General features: G+C 31.8%; 1 protein-coding gene across 1 annotated transcript in view; it reads right to left on the minus strand.

The window, feature by feature from the left end:
• Window positions 1-27307, minus strand: part of LOC109598811 (discoidin domain-containing receptor tyrosine kinase B-like) — a 198896-nt gene that overhangs the window by 35950 nt on the left and 135639 nt on the right. Inside the window, exons 6-8 of the mRNA XM_049963791.1 lie at window positions 24811-24990; window positions 18861-18994; window positions 11648-11855 (exon numbers count right to left, since the gene is read on the minus strand). Of these exons, the coding sequence (XP_049819748.1) occupies window positions 11648-11855; window positions 18861-18994; window positions 24811-24990 (522 nt within the window). The remainder of the gene's footprint in view (window positions 1-11647; window positions 11856-18860; window positions 18995-24810; window positions 24991-27307) is intronic.

The following is a 27307-nucleotide window of genomic DNA, read 5'->3' on the forward strand; positions in this document are numbered from 1 at the left end:
AATACCATTAATTTGCACGTTATCTTTCTGCCTCATCTGTCCCTTCCTCCCTGCCTCACTCTCTCTGTCGCTCCCGCTGCCACGCCTAATTTTTCCAGGCGTATTTTTCATCATTTTTTACTGCCCAGCTCAGACGTGGGATGATTTTTAACAATTTCTCCGAGGCTAGGTGAATGAAATTTGTTCTGTTAATTATACTAAATGTTCCCATTAGCATCGAGGGATTATTAATTAGTTTTTTTTTTTTAAACTCCCTACTAACGGCTAATGGAAAAAAATCATACTTTTTACCGCGTTTAATTTTTAACGACCGGAATTATTTTGGCGAAAAATTTACGTTTCAGTCTCCGTCAAGTTTCACCAACAAAACCAACACCCGGAACTATAGTTACACAAACACACGTTACAATTTCGGGGGTAGAAACGTTGCAAATAGCCCCGAGGTCGGTCTGGTGGAAGAACATGTGAGAATGGGCCGACAGGCAGCGTGCACGTGTTTGTCTTTGCACCGGTCCGACCAACCCCCGCACTTGGCAATTCAAAACTAAACAATTACTTATAATTGAATACAATGCGCGAAACCGTATCCCCCGTCTTGTTTGTTTTGTTCCGTCAAGGCTTAATTCGAATCAGACGGCAATTAAAATTACCTTGTTTGTTTTGGAGTTATGTTTATATAATAGTAACAATAATAATATTAGTAAGAATAATAATACTATTAATTACAAACCAGATTTTAATTTATTATATAAGGTGTTTCTAAAATAGATGGTCGTAATTTAGGAGAACCTTTGGTCCAATTGTGTTTGAAATTGGTATCAATTTAAAATATATTTTTACAGTTCCATGTTTTTACAAAATTATACAGTAGTGTAGATTTTAAGCAGGTAACAAACAGATATACACACACCGTCAAAACTTTTGAGCCCCCTAATAATTTAAGGATTAAAAAAGAGTAATTTAATTAATTGTACATAATTTGTTGCTTTATTACAATGGTTTTTAGCATATTTGTTTGTTTAGTTTGATACTGATAGAACGAAAAATAAAAATAAATTAGAACCAAAAAAGTAGTTTTTGAAAATTATTTTTAAATTAAATTGAATTGGATTGCTGAGTTATTAATGGATATACTGAGTATGTGTTTTTGAATATTATGTACATGTTCGCCATCTAAAAGTTTATCAACTTAAAATTAGATACTGGAAAAAGTAAAATATAGAACATAAGTTTTAATCAGCAAATTAACCAGCATTATAATTAATATTCTGTAAAACAAATTTGTGTCACAAGAAAAGAATTCTTAGTTCTTGAAACTGAGGTAAAGATCAACCACAATTTTGACTTCTTCATCAAAACTTCAACTTTATTACGAAAATAATAATAATAATAATAATAATAATAATAATGGGGATATGGTGGGTAGGTATTTTATAGCTTCCTTTGAGTCTCTAATGAAACATGTGGCCTGAAACCTTTTAAAGGTTAATTCCTCTTAGTTTAACGACTGCCAAATATAGTTCCAAATACACATATGTATGTATAACATGATGAAATAACCACAGACTGTATTTATATATGCATATACTTGTTTGTATTTGTGACAAGACTAAAATAACTTTCTGAATATGTTGGTATATCATCTGGATGCTACGATTACAGTTGCAGCAATTGCAAATGAGGAGAATATATTTTGTTGATGTTGATCTATTAGTACAAGAGGTTGTTATAACAAATAATGTATTGCATTCGGTAGTTTGGAGATCTTTGAAAGAACAACAGCTGCATCTTTACCAATATCGACAAACTTAAAATATTATAGAAGGAAATCTGCCACTAAGATTAAAATTGCACCGATGCAAATAGAAAAAACAAAATAAAATAAGAATTCCACGATAATAATAAATACAACAAGTATGTTGGTTGTAGAAAAATAATTTTATTGAAAGGAAGCTGTCTAAATATTAATTTAAATTTTTTACATCATTGTTGACTTGGTGTAGTTTCGTAAAATGTTATTCAAGACGTAATATTTATTTAAGTGAAATAAACTCATATAAAGTATAAACTGATTTCGAATCTCAAAAATATCACATATAAATTTCACGAACAGAAATACGTAACTTCGAGAATTCCCTTTATTGACTCGAACTGCCATAAATATGTATAAGATAGGTGAAATTTACAAACTCCTCTCAACTTTCTTACAAAAGATAACTGCAGCTCAGTGAAAAAATATGTGGAACAAACAGGAATGTATCCAAGATAAACCCGTATATAAACATGCCAATAGCTTCAGCGACACGTACAAAAAGACGAAGTTCGCAATTCCGATAAGGCATTCCTTGAAAAATACTGGTCGTAAATTTGCATTTGCTGAATAATAACGACAGAAAAATATGTGACGAACGAATGCAAACAACTTCATCTGAAATTTTGTTATTTATCCATTTTACCTGGGCTAATAACACATTCAAACCAAACTTTCTTCGATGATTCGCCCCAATTTCTAACTACAGTTAAACGCAGTAAAAAGGTTCAATATGTAAAATAATCAAATACCACACAAGAATGACAGTTAACACTTGAAAAACAATGTTCTGTCACCTCCCCGAGTGTTAAATTGTAACGTCCTCACACAAATACATCGTTTCCCACTACCCCGCCAACGACTACATTTCCCGTCCCGGGTTATTTAATCAGACCCCCGGAAATAAAGCTTTAAACTCGGCAGTTAAATGTCCCCGCGTTCAATCCCGTGTGTGTGCGAGCCGCGCCGCCAGTCATCATCATGTGAGGTTTAATACGTGCGGTGGTTTCGTAATAATAAAAAAAACGCGAGGTGAATGGCAAGAGGCACGGGAGCGTCGGGGGGTGGCCCGGCACTTGCAAATGGGACCCCGCGATCCATAAAACAGCCCGGTGGAAGTTCGGGTTTAATGCGTATGGATTGCGGGGAAGATGGTTCTTCCGCGGCATCTTGATAATTTTTATTATGATAATGCCGATTTTTTGTTGTGGGGGAAGTGCATCCCCTCTATAATATGCAATAAAGAGTAATAAAAGACTTTTTTAAGGATTTCGTGCACGAAAATAATCCGGGATTTTTTATCAATTTTTAACTTTCTTATAAACTTTGGAATTTTTGTAATAAAAATATGCATTTAAATTAGATACAGGCAAAAGTTTAACATAACATTCTTTAAAATAACTTTTATTGAAAACGAATATAATCAACAATTTTGTATAAGGAAATCTATGCCACGAGAAAATAGATTAGTTCTTGGAACTGAAGAAAAGATCATTTTCTGTTTGGTTCTCTTCTTAAGAATTAAACCATTTATTACGTCCCAAATTGAACAATGACAGAAATAAATAAGTCATTTGGAAAAATATAAACAGTTAAAGTATCTAGGGAACACTCAGAAAAATCTAATTAAATTTAATTAAAAAATAATTTAACTTATAAATTATAAAATAACATAACTAAATTGTTTAATACATTTTTTAAGGCAAAATATTTTTCACTACTTATCGTATTTTTGGGTGCATTTTAGCATATCTTGTTTTACTGATCATTATTCATCAAATTTTTATAAAAATACTTCTATTATTATGGAAAGCCACCATGTAAGTGGCAAACAAAAAATTTAACATGATTTTACAATATATTTTTCATTTAATTAGTAAAAGACATTTGTTTTTATTAATTCATAATAATTACACATTAGTTTTTTTGGTTTTATTGTTGAAAAGGTGTTAGATGAAGAAATTCCCAGTTAACATTGTGAAGCTTTCTTTGAGTTTTTAATGTGTCGTAAAGTCTTGCGTTTGCAAAGAACTTCTTCTTTGAGTAAGTTTTTCATGAACTCATTTGTTGAACCTTTTGATGAAACTGGCCTATTACCAAACACGTATTGAATTTCATTGTTGATGCAGCTTTTAAGACGACTTTGACGTTCTTCATATTCAATGGATGCCTTGCCAATATTTTATAACAAAAAGAATATTTTTACATTTTCAAAATCTCTGTGCATCCACCAAAATTGTATCTGCAAATTTCAAATTTTGGTGGATGCACACTTGAGAACCAAATTTTGAACAAACAATGCAGTATTCAGAATTATTAAAATGTCTCAATGATGATGTCAGAAAGTCTTTGCTAGTCGAGTTCTCGATGTGGGTTACGTATTGAGAAATGGTCCCGGTCAATGAGATGCAGGAATGTAAAACGGATTTAATGGGACATTAAGCCCAAGAACCCGGTAAATGTTCGTGCGCCCGCCGTCCTAACCCACTTCGCTAAAATGCAATTTGCCTGGTCCCTGAATAAGTTTCGAGGGGGTGGCCGTTTTATGTTTCTGTATACGGTGTTCTGCTTAATGTTCTGATTGAGTATTTCTTGCAAGCATTGCTTTATTGATACTAATTTAAACTGCTGCAGTTTTCTAAGGTGTTAATTTATTATTACTATTATTATGTTGACTAGAGGGGGTTGTTCAATTTGGAGGAGATAAACCTCTGTTATCTTTATTGGTCACACTTTTATCTGAAAGCACCTACGAATAATTGAAGAATTCGAAATGATGCAGTAAAAAAACTTATTATAGTACTAATATAAAAGCACTCAATCAGAAACACAGAGTGCCTTGTTAATATAAGTCTGGTACGTTTTCAAAAGAACACTCATTTGTTATACTATTAAAGACTAACAAAGACAATATAAACCTGAAAGTAGCTAGGAGTAATTACAGTCTCGGGAATTTTTCACGTATGTATTTTATTAGGTTATAATACAACCAACAGGAAAATTTCCTTTTAAAATTAAATTTTAACTCAAAGTCAACTTTCCTTTGCTTTTTGTATTTTTCATTGATTGGGAATAAACTTTGACAACCTCATGGTGCACTAATTAAAACGCACTTCAAAACCTTTTATCAAGGCATACATATTCGCTTTTCACGTCAAACATTCTAAAGAACATAAAACAAACTTTAAAATAAATAAAAAACGTAAAGTTTAAGGCAAAAATCAGCTTCCGCATTCTTAAGACTGTCACGATACAGTAAACGTATTGTCTGAACTAGTTGTTAGTTTGCAGTCATGACGAGTAGTTCCAGATTCGAGAGAAATATCTGGAAAATGTCCTACTTCGGAAAATTGCAGTAGACTGTACAATTAAACCCCCGCCGTTGCTTCATGTGCTCGGACTAACATCGACGTGGCTTTTCATTTAAAATAGACTGCCGAAATAACTGGGGCATGCAAAAATGTCGGTCGATGAAAATATATCGTAACACAACACACAAGTTCCAGATCAGATTAAATTTCAACGTGTCAATAATTCAGAGTAAAAAAAAAACCACGTTACATAAATCTGTCTTGAGCAATTTTCCGGACGTTTCCACCCCAGCCTCGTTTAAAATATGTTAACTGGCCACACGAGGGACGTGGGTGACCGTTCCGTTCTCTTATCCCCGGGCCAGAAATTTATCGCATAAATATGGATGGACGAGTGACGAAACCGCAAAATGGATTAAAAATTATGCCGCACATTTCTCGCGCATAAAAGGCGTTTCGAGTCCAATTTTTCAATTCGTCGGTGAACGTGCGTTCCGGGTCAATTTTTCTTTTGATGTTTTTATAAATAGAAACGGGGCCGGAGCGTGGAAAAATTAATTTTAGTTGGAAAAGAAGGCGGCACCGGGTTCGCCTACGTACGTACGCTATTCCGTTTTCATATTGGTTGCGGCTATTTACTTTTCCCGGATTCGAAATTACATGTGTGCATATTGGACCTGAATTAAATATCAATAATGTTACGGATAAATGAATGTTCGGGTGCCTTTTCTGAAACCCGAATCAGTTTTTCTTTTTGCATTTTATGCATTTGTATAATCAGTGTTTCTTTCAGGCAGTTTTATTAAACAAAATCAGGGGTGTGGAAGCTTATGCGTATTTCTAGTTTCCTCCGTATCGTATTTGCATCTCTTCCTAGAGTAGAGGAAGAAATTCTGGTAGAAGTATCATATGTCTATATTTTTTAAATTCATAATAACTTAGATTTTGTGCAAGGGCTAAATATAATATGTATACTATTACCCCTTTAAATATTTTACATTTTTGAAGTGAAAACTTCTTTAGCCGCGTTGGGCATCTTTTGGTAGGGGAAAATCATCATCGACATGCTCATCTTTCTTTTGTTAATAAATTCAGACAAAAGAAATAAGTTTTTGATTTGGCTGGTAACCTCGGTTGTCCATAGTTTGGTTATAATTACAATCGAAGGAAGGAAAATATTATGCGTTCGCGTCACCGACATGCTCATGACTGACGCACGCATAGTGTGCTGCGTGCTTTTTGGATGGGTGAAATCTCGTGCGTTCGCGTCACCGACATGCATATAGCAGTATATCTGTAGCTTTCATTTCTTACTTTAGTTAGCATAAGCCTATTATATCTTTTTTAGAACAAAATGAAATAATTGAAAGTACAAAAAGTCTAAGTATTGTTGAAATTAATGATGACAATGATGCAAACAATTAAAATAATGTTAAAAATCAAGTACATTGAAATTTAAGTAAATACAAATATGATTGTATATTAATTGTTATTCCAATTGAATTGTATTTATATACCATACAAACATGTATAAAATTGTTGCTCGAAGTGTCAATAGATGTAAAAACCAGATTGATGTTGATAATAATAACATAATAAAATAATAACATTATAAAATTTCAAATTATAATACTAAAAGTTTTCACTCCTATCGACAGTCTCTATAAGTTCCATTTTTTTTTAAATTCATAATAACTATTACCCCTTTAAATATTTTACATTTTTTTCAATACCATAGATATTAAGTATATTTGAACTTTCTGACAATATTTTAGAAAATTCTCAATGTGTTTATATTTTATAGTTATTATTATTTATAATAACTTAAATTAGGTGTAGCGAAGCCAAGGAACACTAATAAATAATAGTAATTTCCAATAAATCATAATTTTATTAATATATATTACAAAAATAATAATAATTATCAATAAAATCAGAAATCAATAAAAACAAATCAAATAAAAATCATTTTTATTAGACTTGAGTGAATGGGTTACATATTTATTATTCACAGTAACAATCTCGTACAGCAAAGTAACTCAACTGGTAAGAAATAATAATTCAACAAAGTTTCATACAGTATATAACTTGGATATTTGGAAACTTTGATTTATTCTCGACGGCCAAAGTTTTCCCATGCCTCAGTTATTTCACAGTCGATTTTAGATGAAAGGCCATGTCAATGTTAGTCCGAGCATGGAAAACAACGGCGAACGTTTAATTGTACAGTCTACTGCAATCTTCTAAAGTAGGACGAACATTGGGCTCTGACGACCGCTTTCCAGATATTGCTTTCGAATCTGGAACTATTCATTACGGCAACAAACTCACGAATAGTTCAGACAATACATTTTGTGTATCGCGACGGTCTCAAGAATGCATGTTTTTATTTTCGACGTTACGTTTTTTCTTTCTTTCCGTTCATTCAAAAGTCGGTTCTGCGTTCTTTAGAATTTTTTAAGATGGAAGAAGGCGAATACGTATTGCTTTGTGAACGTTTCTGATGTAATAAACGTTTTAATTTTTGCCACGACGTTGTCGACTGTTTACTATCGATTAATAAAAAATGGGGCAAGCACAGTTGACTTTCTGTCATAACTCACTTAACTTGGAGAGCTTTTATATCAGTACTATAATACAAGTTTTACTTGAACAGTGTTAAATCCCTTAATTATTCAGAGTTGCTTTTAGATAAAAGTGTTAACCAGTAAAGGTTGACGCTGGTATAACAGACGTTTACATCCTTCAAATTAAACAACCCGCTATAGTCAACAAAATTATAAATTAACACCATCGAAAACTGCGGCAGACGTTGTATAAATTAGTATCGATAAAGCACAAGAGCCGCTTGCAAGCAATATCCAGCCAGAACATTAAGCAGAACACCGTATGCAGAAGCATAAAACGGCCGCCCCCTCGAAACCCATTCAGGGAGCGGGCAGATTGCATTTCAGCGAAGTGGGTTAGGACGGCGGGCGCACGAACATTTACCGGGTTCTTGGGCTTAATGTCCCATTAAATCCGCTTTATATTCCTGCATCTCGTTGACCGGGACTATTTCTCGATACGTAACCCGCATCGAGGACTCGACGACCAAAGACTTCCCGACATCTCACTATTGAGATACAATTTAATAATTTTGAATAATTCATGGGTTGTTTCAATGTTTCGTCTACTCTGGTGCATTCACCACAAATTTAAAGTTTTATGTACAATTTTGGTGGATGCGCATCAATTATTTAGATTAATTAGACTATTAAAATTGATTATGGGGTTTTCACCACTGTAATATCAAAACTGTATGATTTTTCTTATATAAAATCATAAATCAATATTTACTGACATGTTATTTGATTTTTAGTAATAAGCCAAATAACAAAATTGTATTAAATGAGGTAATCTTTGGGGTAAAAAAACGTAGCACGCATAAAAGATGAAAAATGCCACGACAAACTTTTATCAGAAATTATCTGCAAAGAAACCAGGAAGAGAGCGACTGAAATAGGAGCAAGTTGCAGCCGCAATTTGCGGCACATCAATAGATAAAAGCTAAACGTGTCTAGAGCTTACAAAAGTGTTACAACTAAAAAGTTTTTAAAGTTATCTTTCGGTTTATATCGAGTCCTTTCACATACACGTTCCGAAACTATTTACCCACCCCTTTGGCCGTATTAGACTGTTTGCAGTCTCGAGATTAAGCTAATGCGACAAAAATTGTTTATGTCGTCCGAAAATATTTTTTGTTGTAGAAGTTTTAATGGACCTCGATCGGTATTCATGTCCAGTTTCAGTGATTTTCGAGGCTGGTGTTTGTTGTTTTAGGAAAATACCATTAAGGTGGCCACTTTGCTATAAAAACAAACTGCTTCATTCGTCCGGACTGTTCAAACATGCTTCCAGTAATCGGTTAATTGTTTAGTCCTGGTTTATATTAAGTTACCAAATAATCAACGGCATATTGAATTGTATTCAGTTACACAGGAAATAGAACACATGGTTCTATTAGACCTCGTTCTATAGGAGGTGATTACTGAAGAATTTTTCTCGGTAACTGTTAATAAATTAGTCTTTATCCATAAAAATAAAGTCCCTGCGATATTAAATATGTTACTTCCTTTAAACTATGATATTCCAACGAATAAGGCATACTTAACGTCATTCTCCAAATTTACATGTAATGTTGAGCATTATTACAGAGGAATATATTGTTTTATGTCCAATTGTTGGTATTAAATTTAAATTAAATATCTGGTGAGTACTGAATTCTATATCATCTATTAACTTTTATCCAACAGGCTTTAGGAATATCGTAAAGCTTAACTTTACTAACTCTTTGTTCCAATGAGGACTTAGTTGTTTCAATGATAGAGTCACTTATCTCATATAAAATAAGCAGGGGAATCTTCCATAAAAGGTTTTATTCCTGCAATTCGTGGTGGATGTGCTTCTGCCTGAGGACCAACTGAGTAGATTTAACTTCTGGTTTATTTTAAGTAAAATATATCAAGTTTGTATGATCTAACTCGCCGACATACATTACTAACCTATCCATTTTTAAAGTCACTAAAGACTTTCCACAAGTATCTACTTGAGATGTTACTAAACTTAATTTGTCTGAAATATAGTCTGGTGGTGGCATTCTTAAAAATATATTGTCCAACAAAATTCATTCAACATCTTTATGATCTCAAACTTTATCCTATTAAATACCTTCAATATACCTTCCACCTACATTATTGGAGCTTCCAGTGAATCTATATGCAACGTTTCCAACGTAACATCCACAAATTACATCCAAATATATAGATTGAAAGTGTCTCTAATCCACAGGAACTGAATAAACAATGCGAAACCCTCATTCAACCAGAATTGGTTCCATCATCAAAATAAAATTTGACCACTGATATTAAATCTTATTTTGGTACCTTACAGTCAATTTCAAAGTAGCCTTTGTAGGAAAACAAATTTTTTCATGAATATTTTAAAGGATGTCCCACATTTCTTTTTCAATTTGGATGTATTATACTCTAATTTTATTAAATTTGTCTTCAACGTAATCAAACTTATGTAAAATAAACGCTAGTAGATACGTCAGCATTATTGGAATGAGGAGATTTTGTTAATAGATTTGTTGCTATTTTACATTTATTGGCGTATATTGATATTAAGTTATTGAATGCAACTAGAGTTATGTCATCATGTATTTTTCGTTATCATATTCATGGTTATATTTGCTATTTATTATTTATCTCTGAGTGCTATATTGTAGTGGATTTGAAAATCCAGTTTTCCAACAGGATAATCCTCACCCGAATATTGTGAGGATTACTTTGGAGTATTCCCACATTTTGATATAAATTTGTTGTTATAACTAGCAAGGTCTCAAGACTTCATCAATGATTGTACACAAGTGGGACATCATAGGCAGGGGACTTCGAAATTCAATCTTCCCTCTACAGATTTTTGTGGACCTTCAGCATTATGTTAGGGTTGAAATGAAAGGGTCTCACTAAGTCAATGCTAAGGTATCGACAATAAATATCTGGATCATCCAGGTCTAAGCTCTTACTAGTTTAAAAAATGATTCTGAGCAATATATTCATCATGTATTTGTCTTAATGTTTATTCATTTCTTACTATCTGTTTCTCCAAATATATATCAAATTATCAATGATATCTGATCAATGGATTTGTTCTATTTTTTGTAACTAATTATGTTATAGAAAAACTCATTCTCCGATATTAATATTAATAAAAATCCCCATTACATCTCTTTCAAGATTATTCATTTTCAATTTTTAGTCGGCCCGGTAATTCGAATTAGAAAAACATCTTTATTAAATTAGAGTCTGGAAACGGATCCGCACGTATCACTCCCTTTTTGTGTTCAGCCCGTAACGGGGGGAAACACACCGGCAAACATTAATTTCTCTAAAAGTATCTTCGGGGTCCAAATCATATTCGACTACATTTCCAAAAAAAAAACGTAAAAAACGAAAGAAAAGAAACGCGGCAGAAAAACGATCCGTTTAAGCTAATGTAAAGGCGCTTTACACGTTTGTTTGGAAAATGAAATTGGTCCTGACAGGGGAACAAAACGCGAATTCCATTCGTGCAACATTAAAATTTCACCGTCCCGCGGGACCGACCAGAACTGTTTCTCTTTTAAATGGGCATTTTAAAAACGGCGTGCGTCCCGATGGACCGGCGTGAATAATACATATTAATACCGTCTACTTACGCAATTTAATTAATTACGTTTCCTTCCTGACGGCGGGGGCGGCGGTTGCGGCGATGTATTACGCGGCTACAGAGTTGCGGTTACGATGTTTAAAGAGTTGCGCGTTATTATCGAATAAATTGCTTTATAAAGTGGCAACCGCTCGGAAGAAATCTCTCGGATGAGACGATAAAAATTGAAGATGGTAATTCACGTCGCTCCATCGGGAACGTAAACTTTGTCGCTCCGTTTACTGCGCTGCACGGTAGTTCGACAACGCAACGAATTATATACAGGAATACTCACCGGAATCGAAGGAGATCTCGCTGAGCAGTATCCATTTGTCGGCGAAGGTGAGACGGATCTTGATGAACTTTGCTGGTCTTCCGCGCAGTTGAACGGTGATGTTCCTGGCGGATTCACGCATCCGGTCGATCGGTATCACAGCAATGACCGGCGACGGCTGGTACCGCTCGCCGTCCAGGCTGAACCACACTTCGCACAACGAGAACACCTGCAAACGATTTCGATTTTAAAAACGATCGGAATTTTTCGATTAATTAAAAGTTAATAAAAGTAAGTTTCGTAATGAGTTTTATGAATTTTAGCAATTTGAATGTTTGATTACATTTTTTTCCGTGTAGACATTCGTGCTCCGGTGTTTTTGAGAAATATTTTAATTACAGCTTGGATTACGAGGATTTCCATCTTTTTAATCAAAGCGTTTTCGATGTAAATTAATATCGGTCACTGTCGCATTTCGCATTGATTGATATCGCCGTGAAGAGTTATTAGAATTACGTTATATTTTTTTGACTTATATTTAAGAAATTTTTAATAAATACTGTAAGTAATTAATTAATTCTCTGAATCTTCCAAGCGAATTTAATTAATTAATGGAAAATTAAAATCAATAATGTGAAAAAAGAAAATACAACTTAAACCCTTTAATAATAAAGTCTAATCAATCTCAGAAACTTTAATGTCACATTTTTTATGCTAAATTAATTTATCAACAAAATTAATATACATAAGTGACCATAATTATTAAGATACATAGTGAAAATAGGGAACACCCGGAAAATTTCAATTAAATTAAATTAAAAAATTTAGTATATTTTTGAATGCAAAAAATAATGTTTTTTTTACTATTTATTGTATTCCTGGGTACCCCCAAATTTTTACAAATATACTTTTATTATTATGAAAAGGCACCTCTTAAGTGACAAACAAAAATTAGGATGATAGAGAGTGGATCATCTCAACGTGAAGTGGTTCGTCAAATGAACACATCTGTGAGTGTTATAAAGAGATCGTGGAGACGTTACAATGGGTATAATGATATAAAAGAATGGCATCCAGCCCGTAGAAGGACAACTATCCCGCTATTTGCTTTTGCAAACTTGGAGACACTTAGAAATAACAGCTTCCAAGTTAAGACAAGAGCTTCTTAGGACCCACGACGTGATTGTGTCAGCTTAAGGGTACCCCGATTGCTCCCTGGAAATCGCGCTGCTTGTTTAGTACGTAGTAGTTTGGTACCACCCAGATTCTGGAAGGATATGTATCTGGAAAGAACCTGGAAACCAAGCTACAACATGCTCGTGAGTTGGTTTATTTTGGAGGAGATTCATTGATGTTTTAGGGGAGAAATTAATATTGACAGAAGAACCTAGCTTTTTTTAACGAAATCCATTTTGAGTGCAGTTCGATATCGCGACAACATAGTTTTACCCATTGTGTTACCCTATTTAAACAATATGAGCCCAAATTCTCTTTTCCAGCAGGATAACGCAAAGCTACATACTGCGAGGATCGTTCGAACAGCATTCGAATAGAATAACATAAGTATATTACCTTGACCAGCAAACTCTCCAAACTTTAATCCAATAGAAAAAGAATGGGATGTTATGAAAAGACTTTTGTATCACCAAAACCATTATGGAGACTAGCAGCAGCTAATTTTGACAGTACAATAGGTGAGGCGAAATTTGAACCAAAACTTACTCGATAGACTAATATTGAGTATGTCAAATCGACATTATTATAAATAACATAATAATAAATTTTTGCCTATTTGATAGGTGTTTAATTTGTATTATCATTTTGTATCATTAATTCATTATATTAGGTTTTTGGTTTTATTACAATAATTTAGAAATATTTAGGTGTTCCCTAGACAATTTGACTGTGTTTATATTAAAAATATGTTGTACTACTTGAATGGATGTCAGTATCAAGAATGTTTCTTGTTCTTTCTGTTATTGTTATGTGTATTGTGCGACTGGTTACTCCAATTTTATTGTTTAAAATTACAAAATTGCGTACCATTTGTCAATGGAAAAAATTATATTTTTTAACTTTCATTGCCCTCTATAAATTTAAATCGATTATTTACTAGCGACCTTTTGCTTATTGTAATAATAAAATGATTAGTCCAGGTGAAACTGAGGGAAAAATTATAATTTAGTTACCAACCAGAGAAACAAGAAGAGATAGCAAAGATTTTACAGCAATCAAGTCAATCATTTTCCTTAATTAAACAAAAAATAAAAAAAAAGCTAATCAAGTTGTAGCTACATCTGAGTTCGAAAAAAATGAAAGAAAATCGATAACTGGATAATTTGAATATCAAAAAATAACCTAATATTGTCAACTGAAATAAATGCAACTTAAAGAACATGGGACATCAGACCACAATCACTGGACCACAGAACAGTGGGGATGAGTAGTTTTTAGTCGCGAGTCTAGATTTAATTTATAAAAATATGATGGTTTTGCTTATATTAAACACACTACCGGGGCAAAACTATAATATATAAAATGCTTGTACCCACAGTAAAACGTGGTGACTGTTCAATTATAGGGGGATGCTTCAATTCTCTTGACTTAGGCTCTTTTAGACTGATTTATGTACAGGGATATATTAAACAACAATTTGCGTTCATATATTGAAGAAATGATGCTCTTAATAAATGTGTTTTAATATGAAAACGATCCTAAATACAAATCCAAAATTGTGATGCATTGATTAAAAGAATAAAGGCATTGTTGTCTTGACGGTCCCAATTACCAGACATCTATCCTATAGGAAACATGGGATATCACGTTTAACATGGACTCAAGCAATTCAAGAAGCTTGAAATTTGAGACTGGAGAGTATCTAAATTGAATTCAAATTTAAAAAACTGAAGTTGAAGATATACCTTAATAATTAACCAAGTTAAAATAATAAATTATATTTTCGTCATAACATTCTAGAGAAAATTTCATTTATATTTTGTATAATTAACTGATATAAAATAATCACTCTAATGGATTATTACGCAAATTAAATTATTATATTTATGTTTTACGGAAATTAATATTAAATAAAATTCTACGTTTATAAAAAGACATAAAGTTATAATTTAAAATAAATTAGCAAAGTTAACATACTTTAATGAGTGTTTTGTTACATTAGTCATTAAATTATAGTAGTTTATATTTTAAATTAACGTTTTAATTAAGTAACTTAAGTAATAATAAAATAATTATTTTAAAGTAACTATTAACAAGAAAAAATAATAAATTAGGTTAAGTTAGGTTAGGTTAATTAAAGTTATATAAACATTATTAATTGCTATAAACTTGCTATAAATTCATCACACTAATGGACGATTATGCATATTAAATTAATAGTGTTGTTATAATTTTGTATTAATTATTCAAATTTGTTTAATTAATGTAAAAAAAGTTATGTAAAAACATTTGCTATTCCAGTAATTTTTAATAAATTATCTAAATAAAATGCACTAATTACAATTTAAAAGTTAATTTAGTTTTTACTAAATTCAAACGATTTAATTAATTCAAATATGTAATTTATTTTATGAATTCATTTTGTTTACTGCGCAATGTAATATAATTTAAAATGTAATTTACGTGCGCGTGTACATGCATTTAAATAATTTAAATACCAAAGTTAAAACCAATTTGACGACTGTTCTTGTTGGTCTTAAGAAAAGAAATGATTTCGGTGTCAAAATACAGTTGGAACAAGAATTCCTTTGCTCCAGTTACACTTCCCGGCGGGAACCGGATCCGCGATCAAAGACCGTTCGCAACTTTAGCCTCGTCGGCACGTGAAACTTCTGAAAATCGTCGCCGTCGAACGGGAAGAGAAGGCCGCCGTCCATAACAAGTAATCCTCTTAAAAGAGACTCGAGCCCGCCTCTTATCTGTATCGGAAGTTTTCCCCCGGATTAAAGAGTAGCCAAGTTCGGATCGGATGGCTAGGTGTGCAAACTTCGCCAGAATAAATACACTGTCGCAATCAAATATTTAATTAAAACATCCTAACTGGATGTTTCGAGAGCTCGATAAACACGCCGATGGAATTTTCAAAATACGCATCTACGACGTAACGCTAGTGAAAAAACACGTTCACGCAGCGATGGTTTTTAATAAACAGTACTGCTAAATACGTAACTGTGTTATTTTTTGATGTTGCTATAAACATTTCAAATCAATAACGTTTTCCATGAATTTAGCTTCATATTAAGTTGATTTAATAGGATGTTGTAACATAACAGTGTTACAGTATTGTAATGTTTAATATTTTATTTAATGTGAACTGTTAAAGTAATATTAATTTATTATTGTTGCTTATACAGTATTTTAAAAAATCTTATTCTATAAAATGTTAAAACACTTTGTATAATATTTTTTTTGTTTTATAATTTTGGCCTATTTTCGTGACATAAACTCAACTATTTTCCGAATATACGATAGGTTTATATTTCTTCAAGCTTTTTGAATTATGAATTTTATGTTGAATTTGGATATAAACGTGACCCTCATGCTTTCTATAGGGGAGTCTGGAGATTGGGATGGTCACGACAAAACATCGGTGTTTTGGTTCTTCAACGAATTTGTCACAATTTTGGATTTGTGTTTGGGATCGTTTTCATGTTGAAATGCATTTATTAAGAGCATCATTTCTTCATTATACGGAATAAATTGTTGTTTAATATATCCCTGTACATAAATCAGTCTAAAAGAGCCTAAGTCAAGAGAATTGAAGCATCCCCCCATAATTGAACAGTCACCACGTTTTACTGCGAGTACAAGCATTTTATATATTATAGTTTTGCCCCGGTAGTGTGTTTAATATAAGCAAAACCATCATATTTTTATAAATTAAATCTAGACTCGCGACTAAAAACTACTCATCCCCACTGTTCTGTGGTCCAGTGATTGTGGTCTGATGTCCCATGTTCTTTAAGTTGCATTTATTTCAGTTGACAATATTAGGTTATTTTTTGATATTCAAATTATCCAGTTATCGATTTTCTTTCATTTTTTTTCGAACTCAGATGTAGCTACAACTTGATTAGCTTTTATTTTTATTTTCTGTTTAATTAAGGAAAATCAGTATAAGGGGACCTATGTCTGAAGAATTGAAGGATCTTCATTGTATCATTGAACAATGTTTCACAGTGGGTATAACAAACTTTTTGTGCAGATTTGTCCCTGTATGAAATTGTAGGAATTATGATTTTTCTTGTATTTCTGGGGTCAAACGACTCCCGTCTACTAACTAACTTCTCACAGTTCCTTGAACTAATTTCAGCAACACCCATTTCTTTCAGATTGGCATTAATTTAACACTAAAATTTTATTGTTATGACATTCAGCCAGTTTCTATACATTTTTTTGATAATACGAGAAACGATTGACATATTTAGCCGTAAACATTTCCAACTCTTCTTGTTTCTCTCGATCTTGGTGATCCTCAATTATAATTTGTCTTACAGTTTCACTTCGACCAAAGATTAATTAGTTATAATATATAAAAGATATAGTAATAGATTTAAATGCAATTTTAATGTGCAAAGAAAGAATATAAATGGAAAACAATAAATATTACGTACAATGAAATTAAATTCAAGTAGTACAGCTCATATTTTTGAAATATTTTAATATGTTGTTATAATTATCACCATTACTATATACACTGTCGGTCATATGCAGAACAACAAATTAAAAAATAGGTTCTTTGTAAATTAAATTAATTTTATAATTATTAAGTGGCTAAACATTTCGTACTTCCCTTTCATAAGTAAAGTAACCAAATAAAATATTCAATAAAGATGTTTTTATTAATTTATTTTTGTGTCCGTTAAAGTTAAAAATATCTAAAAGTGTCTATTTATCGATTGATTAAACAAATTGTAGAAAAGTTCCGGAATAGTTAAAAACAGAGTGAAGTTACAGTATTTAAATAAATCGATCATTTCGGGAACGATTTTCAATTTTAACAGAAGGAATACACTGGAAGGAGTTCCTAAAAGTGGTAGAAGGGACTAACAGAGCCGTGGACTGAAAAATAAAAATGCTTGTTGTTCGCTACCCTTTTATAAGCGCAACCCGCATAAATCAAGAAATAAACGAAGTTAGTGTGTCGGTGAAAACAATTTTATTACCGTTGAAAGTCGGTTTCAATTTTTCAATTTTGATGGTAATTCATTCATGAGAAGACCAATTAATGAAAGGCATAATCCCAAGTACACTAATCCTACTGTGAAGCATAGTTTGGGGATGTTTTTATGGGTTTGGCGTGGGCTCGTTGTTTAAGATAGTTTATCGTGATATTCTAGAGAATTCATTTGCCAAAGATAACATGACTTTAAGGTGGACCATCCAGCATGATGACGATCCGAAACACAAGTTAGTTAAAGAATGGTTTGCTTTTTAAGAAGTACATGTAATGTCTTGGCCAGCACAAATCCCTGATCTCAATCCAATTGAAAATCTTTGGGATGAAATTAATCGGAAAATCCATACAAAAAGACTGTCACATTTGAATGAACTCTACGAAGAAGTTCAAAATCAGGGGAAAGAATATTGAAAAACTGAAATTAATAAGAAAAAGATGTTTAGTTATTAAGAATAAAGAATATTTTATTAGATACGAAATAAAGGAGGGCTAAATGCTAGTTTTATTTTAAAATACTACTTTTGACCCGTGATTCCTTTTTTCAAATATTAATAAATACATAACTAAGCCCACTAATAAACAATTATACTGCCGTATTGTTGTTATCAAACACTGCATAATTAACAATAATATGGATATTTAAATGTATACTTTTATCAAGACAAATGAAACATTTCCAAAGTTGCTATATATCTGAATGATAGCGTATATAAAAATTTCACTGAAATCCAAAAGTGGTTGATTTGACATAAACAACCCCGTATATTAAACGGTGGCATGGCTGATGGTTAGGTTGAGCGAAAAACTCCCCGAGCCGGGCCGGTAATTAATAAATGATCAGCCAGATTGTGTACATTAGCATCCTATATATGCGTTACGATAAAATCAATAACGACCGCTAAATGACCACGGGCTTTTTAGACTACGCCGGACTTTTTCATTCGATACATTAATGCCTCTCTTGGTGCGCCGGAATATTCCGTATATCGCTCTTAGCGATAATTATCCGCTCCGGTTGTGCAATAAGTTACTTTTTACCTGGACTCCACGCGTGAACATGTTGTTGGCGTGTAGATGCACTGACGTGAATTCGCGGATGTTGTCGAATTCGAAGATTATTTCCAGGGGATCGCCGTCCCTCGTGTAGTTGTTCCAACCGACCCAGCGGCTTCCTGCAACATAAAAATTGATGCGTACGGTAGTCGGTTTTGTTTTGTTTCATTTCAAGATAAAATTGGTACATTTAGTATTTTATGCAAAACTGATTAAATTCTATAGTAAAATTGCGCATGCATATAAAATTTTATGAATTTTGTACAAAACATTCAGCTTTGCTAAAGATAAAAAAGGTTTATGTATTTATAAATATATAATTTAAAAAATATCCCGCAACAAAATTAAACTCCCACATTAAATTAATTTAAATAAAGAGTAATGGTTTTTAATTATTAAACTAAATTTGTATATTAACTTCAAGTCTAATATACAAATATAAAAAACTGGGTACTTAAAAACAATTAAATTAAATTTTTAAAACAATAAAGGTAACTGTAATGAAATTATAAATATTTATATATTTTTATTACCACTTTTGTATATAGTATATTTAATATGTTTAAATGGAAGTACAATTAAATAGAATCTAAACGTTTTTGTTTTAAAATGTTTTCTAAATACATTTTTTATAAATATTGTAAAAATTTTTATTTTAACAAGTGTTCAAAATTATAAATGAAAAGTTTGTGAAAATAAAAAAAAATAAAAATTTTTATTTCTAGAATAAAATCTATTTATATTGAAGTATAATTGAATATAATTTATAAATGTTGTACAAAATTTGTAATAAAGTTGAAAAGGGTTATGATTCTAAATATATATATATATATATATATATATATATATATATATATATATATATTTCTGAAATTTTTTTACAGTTAATGATACAAAAAGTATGAATGAAATTTTTCTTTAATTTGTGAAATTTATATATATAAAATAAAAATAAATAAACAAAATAAAAATAAATAAAAAAATAAAAAAATAAAATTAAAAACTTAAAACAAAATTGAAATCAGTAATTTATATTTATAAAAATTAGAATTAAAAAATTAAATTAAATAATAAAATTATAAAAGTTAAAATAAATATTTAAATAACAAAAATAAACTTTAAAAACACTAAATTAATAAATAAATAAAATTGGTTTATTTAAAATTAGTCAATTTAAAAAATTAAGTAATTAATTAAGTAAGATTTAATAATTTAAATTTACAAAATTTAAAAAATCAATACTAAGAAATTAAAATTAGTAATTTTAAAATCGTATTAGTAAATTAAAAATTTATAACTAAAAAATTAAAAATAAATGTTTTAAGTAGAGATTATATATAATTTAAATTTGTAACACAGAATTAAACTTTTACATTAATTTTGTTTAATGGTAATGGTTTTTAATAATTAAATTTTAATTAAGACCTGGAATAATATTCAGATTCAGATAATAATGATTTTCAGTATTACAATAATTTTCAACTACAAAGTTTTATGAAAACATACATATATTATATTGTATGTTTTGAATTTTATTGTTAGATACAAAAGTACATTTATTTATTATATTACATACGTATCTATAATTTATGCAATACTGATCAAATTTCATGTACACATAAAATTATACGTTGTTTGTGGAAAACATGAACTTTGTGAAGATAATAAAAAGATTTATGTTGGTTGTAAATGAATAATTTAACAGTGTTTCCGTAACGAGCTCTCCATATTTATTTATTTTAATTAACAGTAATATTAAAGTTTTTCCAGTTAAGAAGTTAATTTTATTAATTATTAAAGTTTAATTTACTAGTTAAAGGATCTGTGACCTTAAAAGTACTAAATAAAATTTTAGTTCATATAGTACGTAGTTTTAAAACAAAATTTATGTGACCATTCAAATTAATTAATTAATAATTAAATTCCTCAGTACGTCAAAGAACAAAAAAAAATTAAATGTAATAAACATTATTGATGTTCTAGTTAATAAAATTGCCCCAATTAGTCAAATAAAGAGTATTTTCACAGCGTAATTTTATTTATTAATTTTAAATATAGCAAATAAAAATATGTGGGTTGTGTATGAACAATCAACATTGGAATTTTTGTTAAAACAACAAACTGTTTGAAAATGTAAAAATAGTAAATGAGAGTATAATGAATTTTGCGAAAACCAGATGAATAAATTCCAATATCTCTTTTATTTAAAATTTTCGCTTCATGCTATTTATTATTTCAGAGTTGTGCATTCCCAAACGAGAACAAAATATGGAAAAAAGTGAATAGAGAATAAAATATTTTAAATTTCCCAACTCGACTTGATAAAAGATAAAAGCACACAATTCCGTCGAGATTTAAGCTTACTTAAATTTAAATTTGAGACATCTGTTTGGAATTAATCTTGCTTAAACCGAAAATTCTATTATCCCAATGACAGAAAGCCGAAAAATGGGTCGACCGTATCAATTCCAATTTTATTCGCGGGCATAATAATTCGTTTAATTCGACGTGCGACGCGATCCCGGAGCAATTTTCTAAATTAAAACAATTGAAATAAAGTGCGAAAAAGGGAACGGACGAATAATATGGATCGGTGCCCGGGACAAAGTCAAAATTAATTTTATTCGCTTAAACTGATATTGTCTATTTGTTTTAGGGTTAGGTTAAGCTATACGTGACACATTCCGCCGTTGCTGCGAGAACGAGAACAAATAAGAAAACGGTGTGAACGGAATTAGCGTTTAATCCTTCGATCGCATCCGTTTTTCGACGTATCGCCACATATTACCGGCAACGGAATTTCGACGTCGAATTTATACGTCAGATTTTTAATTTAAAAACCGCCGCAACCAAACGCTCGCGAATAAATTGTCCCAACTCTAAACACCCAATCTGACACACCCGATGCAAATCCCGGAGATAATCAGCCGAAAAAAAATAAATAAAACGACGGTGCGAGTCGTTTGGCGGGGTCGGACGAAAGTGCGAGACTCCTGTGAACGTGTCCGCACATCCGGCCGCCGAATTTCGACGTTCCGAGCGGAAGATCCGGGGCCGAGATACGCGTCCCGCACACCAGAAAACACGCCTTATCTCTATCCATCCGCCGTCGAATGCACGAACTCAAACGAGTACGTTTTACAGGTGTACGAGATTTAAAAAAAAACGAAATTTTTTGGTTAACGCCTCGCGAATAAGATGCGGAGATACGATGTGTTCTGGTTTGCATAAATTAAGCTTGAGTACGCAACAAGACGTGAGCATAAAATTTACTTGTCGAGCTCGTTATCGTTGTGTAAACTTTTGTAGAAAAGAAGAATCTATATTGTTTGCAAAAAATATTATCTTATTATAGAGTAATAATTGATTAAATAATTAAACAAAAATCTTAAAGTATATAGTGTCTGAAGCTAATAATGGATCGGACACCCTTTTTGATTTGGACATTCATTGACGCGTCGTGGCATAAATTTAATGAGATTATCGATATTTTCTTGTGGTATCGCATCCCAGGCAAACTTAGTCTTAGTTCATTAAGAATCCGTGGAGGACGCTGCAAATTCGTTAAGTTTCGCCCATCACATCCCACACATGTTCGATTGGGGAAAGGTCTGATGATCTGGGTGGTCAAGACAGTAAATTCACATGGGAGGTTTCTAGGAAGTTTAATGTATGGCAATGTGTGGAGGATATTACTTTGTTGAGAAATTAGTCCGAGATCACTTCTTATGTAGGAAAGAAAATAAGGTTCAAAAACGTCATCCATATATCGGTGGGACGTCATATTGCCACTAATAAAAACTAAGATGACCTGTTATCATGAACATGACTCTCCACAGCAAAACGATGATCACGTCTTTCTCTACTTCGTCGTCTTTTCTAAACACAACGTGATTTCAGTCTTCATCCCACTGTTGACGTTCAATACACCAGTCACTACGTAGGCCAAAAGATCGTATATGGAGGTAAACAAATCGAATACCAATTGGCCTATCTTCATCGACAAAATATTCATCAGAAGTCACACGTGTTAAACTCATCCTGTCTCTTACGGCCAATAATCTAAGACGACAGTCTTGTGCCTCTTTGGTAGTTCTGGGTCTCTCGAAACCTCTTGGTTTATCTCTTCTGTCCTCTTCACTCCATGACTGCCAATATCGTATTACAATACTCACATTTCGGTTCAAACGTTGCACTATTTCTCGAACCGAAATTCCTGCTTCTTGCAGGCCCACTATTCTACCTCTATCAAACTGGATTAATTGGGTAAAATTATTTCTTCTTCGTACTCTAGATATGTTAAACGTTTAATATAAATTACTAAACAAAATAAATTTTGAAGAAAAAAAAAACTGTCAATATGTTTTCCCATTGACTCGTATATCAAATTATACAAAAATATCTTAATACGTCCTCGGTGAAAAATTGTGAAAAATTTAAATACACGTTTGTTTGAGATACCTTCAAGATATGAAGAAAAAAAAACAAAAAATCCGTTAATATGTTTTCTGATTAACTCGTAGATCATACTTTACAAAAATATCTTAATACGTCCTCGGTGTTGCGTTTTTTTTACAGTTAGTATAATTTTGAAAATCATATTTATTTCAATCGCAACAAACAAACCGATTGCACCAATTGCTTTGGCAATTAATTAGGTTTTTTGCCACGGAAAATCGTGCCAGTGTCGAAATCCAATTTCGCATCAAACATGAAAAAAGGACAAACAATTCAATGAACAACAATTGGCCAATAAAGTTCCGATGAATGGTGGACGATATTTCGTATATTGCCGCTTTGTCAAAAATTCATATGAAAATGCGGCTTCAATCAAAAATATTGGTCTAGCGCAATTAATATTTGCATGTGAGGCTTATTTTTTTTGGGAAAAGTAGAACAGTATATGCATTTTCTTCGATTGAAGTTAATTTAAAATTCGGAATCCACACAACACTTTTGTCGCCATCTGGTGACGTATAGTTTTACTAATTATATAAAGAAAATATCTTCTTTTATTACGTCCTTTTATATGTTTATTAAAATCTGTAATATAGAGTTTAATATTTCAAATATTTTTTGTACTTCTGGTGCAATTCTTGTATCTACTCTATCTATACGCGAATCTCGTTAATTAGTCTCACCTGCAGTTATTTATGAAAGCAATGCCAATAACAATACGGGACGTAAAACAATACGTATATTCGAAACATGTACATATCATTTTCAGAAACCATAATTAACCACACACAGTTTGTTATGTATCAAACGTCCGGCATGTTTTATATTAATTACGTTTCTGCCGTAAGCACTAATTTATATCTGGAACGCGCGTCGTTCACTCGGTAATTATGAATTTCAGCAGCTTGAAGGAGCGCAACAACGAAACTAAACAAAAAAATGGTTATGGAAATGTTGCATAGGAGGACGCAATATTTTATTCCACGTCTGAGCTCCGGCAACAGGTCTGTGTATTTTTATGATAAACAGAGCAAAATAAATATTTTATATCCTGTGCGGAGACACTTTGCTATATCCTCTTCCAGATCATCCTGCTTAGTGACTTTTTCTATTATGATTTCATTTTAAAATACAAAAGCAGTATTTCGTACCAATCACTCATGTCAACAGAGGCAACGTTTCAATTAAGTCAAATAAAAACATGGCATTATACTTTTAGATTTAATAAAACGCAGCCGCAACAAAGTCGAACAAAAGACAATGACGTTTGACCACCAGAAATGATGTCTTCATTAATCCATACTTAAGTCACAACTTTGAGACATAAATAAAACAATCACTATGACAAGATTAATGGTTGGCCGTATGAAGACGTCTTCTGGGTGGCTTTAAAAAATCAACATAAACTTCTTCGATCGCCAATTTTAAGTAACCCGATGAAAAGTCAATGTGGGCACAAGACAAAGGGTTGCTTTACCTGAGTTCTCCCCTTGAAGTTGCTTTTGATAGTCGTCGTCGCCGTATAAACCGTCGACGAGCTGGCCCAGGCCACCCTTCATGTAATTTCCGTCCAGAATTCCATCGTAGCTGATGTCCTCCAAATCTATGTCTGGTTCCCGAGTCTCCCCTCTCGGGACGTTGTATTTTATTATATTCTCTGCAAAAAAAGGAGGAAACGTATGAAAATTTGTGCATACGTAAATTATTCGAGCTGACATAAAAACTAGGGATTTTATTTCAGAAGTCCCGACCGAATCTCGTGCGGACGAATTGTATGGAATTATTTTTAAGTATCGCTCGTTACACCTTATCTGAGCGTGGCCCGTTACAAAATATAAATTTTCATTTTAACTACAAACTGCAACGAAAGCGTCGCCCGCATTCAAACACCCCGGCGTCATTTTAATGAGTTATCATCATTTTTGCTTGTTTTTCCACATGCACATTTTAAATTCAATAAAAATAATAACGCAAAAAGTTTTCATTGATTACAATGAAACAGGCCGAAACTAAATGTCCGGGATAAATAAGCAATCAAATAGGTAATTAAGCTATGCAAATAGGGGTTGAGTGTGATTCTGTGACGAGAGCCGTTTGTGTTCGATGTGAAAGCTTTATTGAATATTTGGTCACATGATTTCAGTATTTGCTAAACGTTCAAAAGTAACTTTTGTGTATGGTTTATCGAAACGGTCAAAGTTTCATTGTAACTGGATGTTAAATGTCACAAATGTATATATTAAAACATACAGAATATTAATTTGAATTGTAATTGTTTTTAATAAATGAAAAATATTTAAAATTTGAAGCTAATTTGTCATCAGTCTTGAAATAAACCAACATTAATTTTTCTCTGCAATGATGAAAATGAATGAAAAATTATATTTCTTGAATATTTCATACACTAAAGAAGGATAGTGTTAATTTTGTGTGTGGAATCATTTCGAACTAATTAGAAACCATAAAATGTAAGTATTTTCAACGAATTTTTTGAATTTTGGTTATGTACTTTCAGGTTGTATCATACTTTTTCATTAAATATGTACTTTATATAGAGCTATAAATTAAAAATATAATTTATTAAAACAAAGATTCTTTGTAATTTAAATTAATTTTATAATTATTAAGTGTATTAAACATTTCATACCTCCCTTTTATACTTTACTTTTTATATTAAACAGAATTCATAAGTAAAGTACCAAACCGTATAATCAATTCAGTTGATTTTATAATTTATTTCTGTATCCGACATCATTCCTTAAAGGTAAAAATGCCTAGAGGTGACCATTCATCGATACAAATTAAACAACAAATTGTAGAGACATTTAAATTTAAACAAATCGACCTTTTCGAGGATGATTTTCAATTTTAACAGAAGGAATATACTGGAAGGAGTTGGGCAATGGATTCCAATTATTCAAATTTGATAGTATTTCATGGGTGAGAAGACTAATTAATCAAAGACTTACTGTGGTGGAGGAGGCGTTATGGTTTAGGGATGTTTTTCTGGGTTTGGCATGGCTAAAATAGACGGGATAATAGATCTTTTCGTGTATCGGAGAATCATATGCTTCAATTTGCTGAAGATAAAATGAGTTTAAGGTGGACTTACTAACAGGATATCGATCCGAAACACACACATGTTTGTTAAAGAATGGTCCGCTTCTCAAGGAGTACGTGTAATGTCTTGGCCAGCACAAAGTTCAGGCCTCAATCCAATTGAAAACCTCTGGGATGAAATTGAATAGAAAATCTTTCCAAAAAAGGCTGTCAAATTTGAAATTGGTGGAAAGAAATATCGAACAATTATATTGCAAAGGTACTGACTGAAATCAAGGAGAAAAAACTGTTTAGTTTTTAAAAATAATGGATTTGCTACTAGATACTAAATAAAGTAAGGGCTAAATGTACATTTACGTACGTAAGGTTGTTTTATTTTATAGGGTTCTACTTTTGACTTTGAATTTTTTCAAATATTGATAAATACTCTTATAAACAATTATATTACCGTATTGTTGTTATTAAGCATACTGCATAATTGACAATAATATTTAAATGTACACTTTTACCAAGACGATTGAAAATTTCTAAATTTCTAAGTTAGTCGACATATGAGCGACAGTGTACTTACTTTTAACCATTGACATTATTAATCTATATTGTAATCATTTTATAGTAATTTAAAAAAATAATAAAAAACGAGTGTTCTCTATCAAATTTGAAAATTATTACATTAGTATTTTTACTGACCCAATTTACCCTTTCAAAACAAAGCATAGTAGAGTAAACATAAAATTGATTGAAAACTGCATTTTTTAATTTAATAAATTAGGAGACTTTAACTGGGTTGTCAACAAATTAAATATGTATTTTAACCTGTATATTTTTAGTTGTAGCCCCTGGTGATGACCCACTAAAACCGAACCATGCGGCCGAAAATTGCATTGTTCGGTTGAAAACATTATTTTTGAATG

This window comes from Aethina tumida, chromosome 2 (genome assembly GCF_024364675.1).
Source record: "Aethina tumida isolate Nest 87 chromosome 2, icAetTumi1.1, whole genome shotgun sequence".
Classification (NCBI taxonomy): domain Eukaryota; kingdom Metazoa; phylum Arthropoda; class Insecta; order Coleoptera; family Nitidulidae; genus Aethina; species Aethina tumida.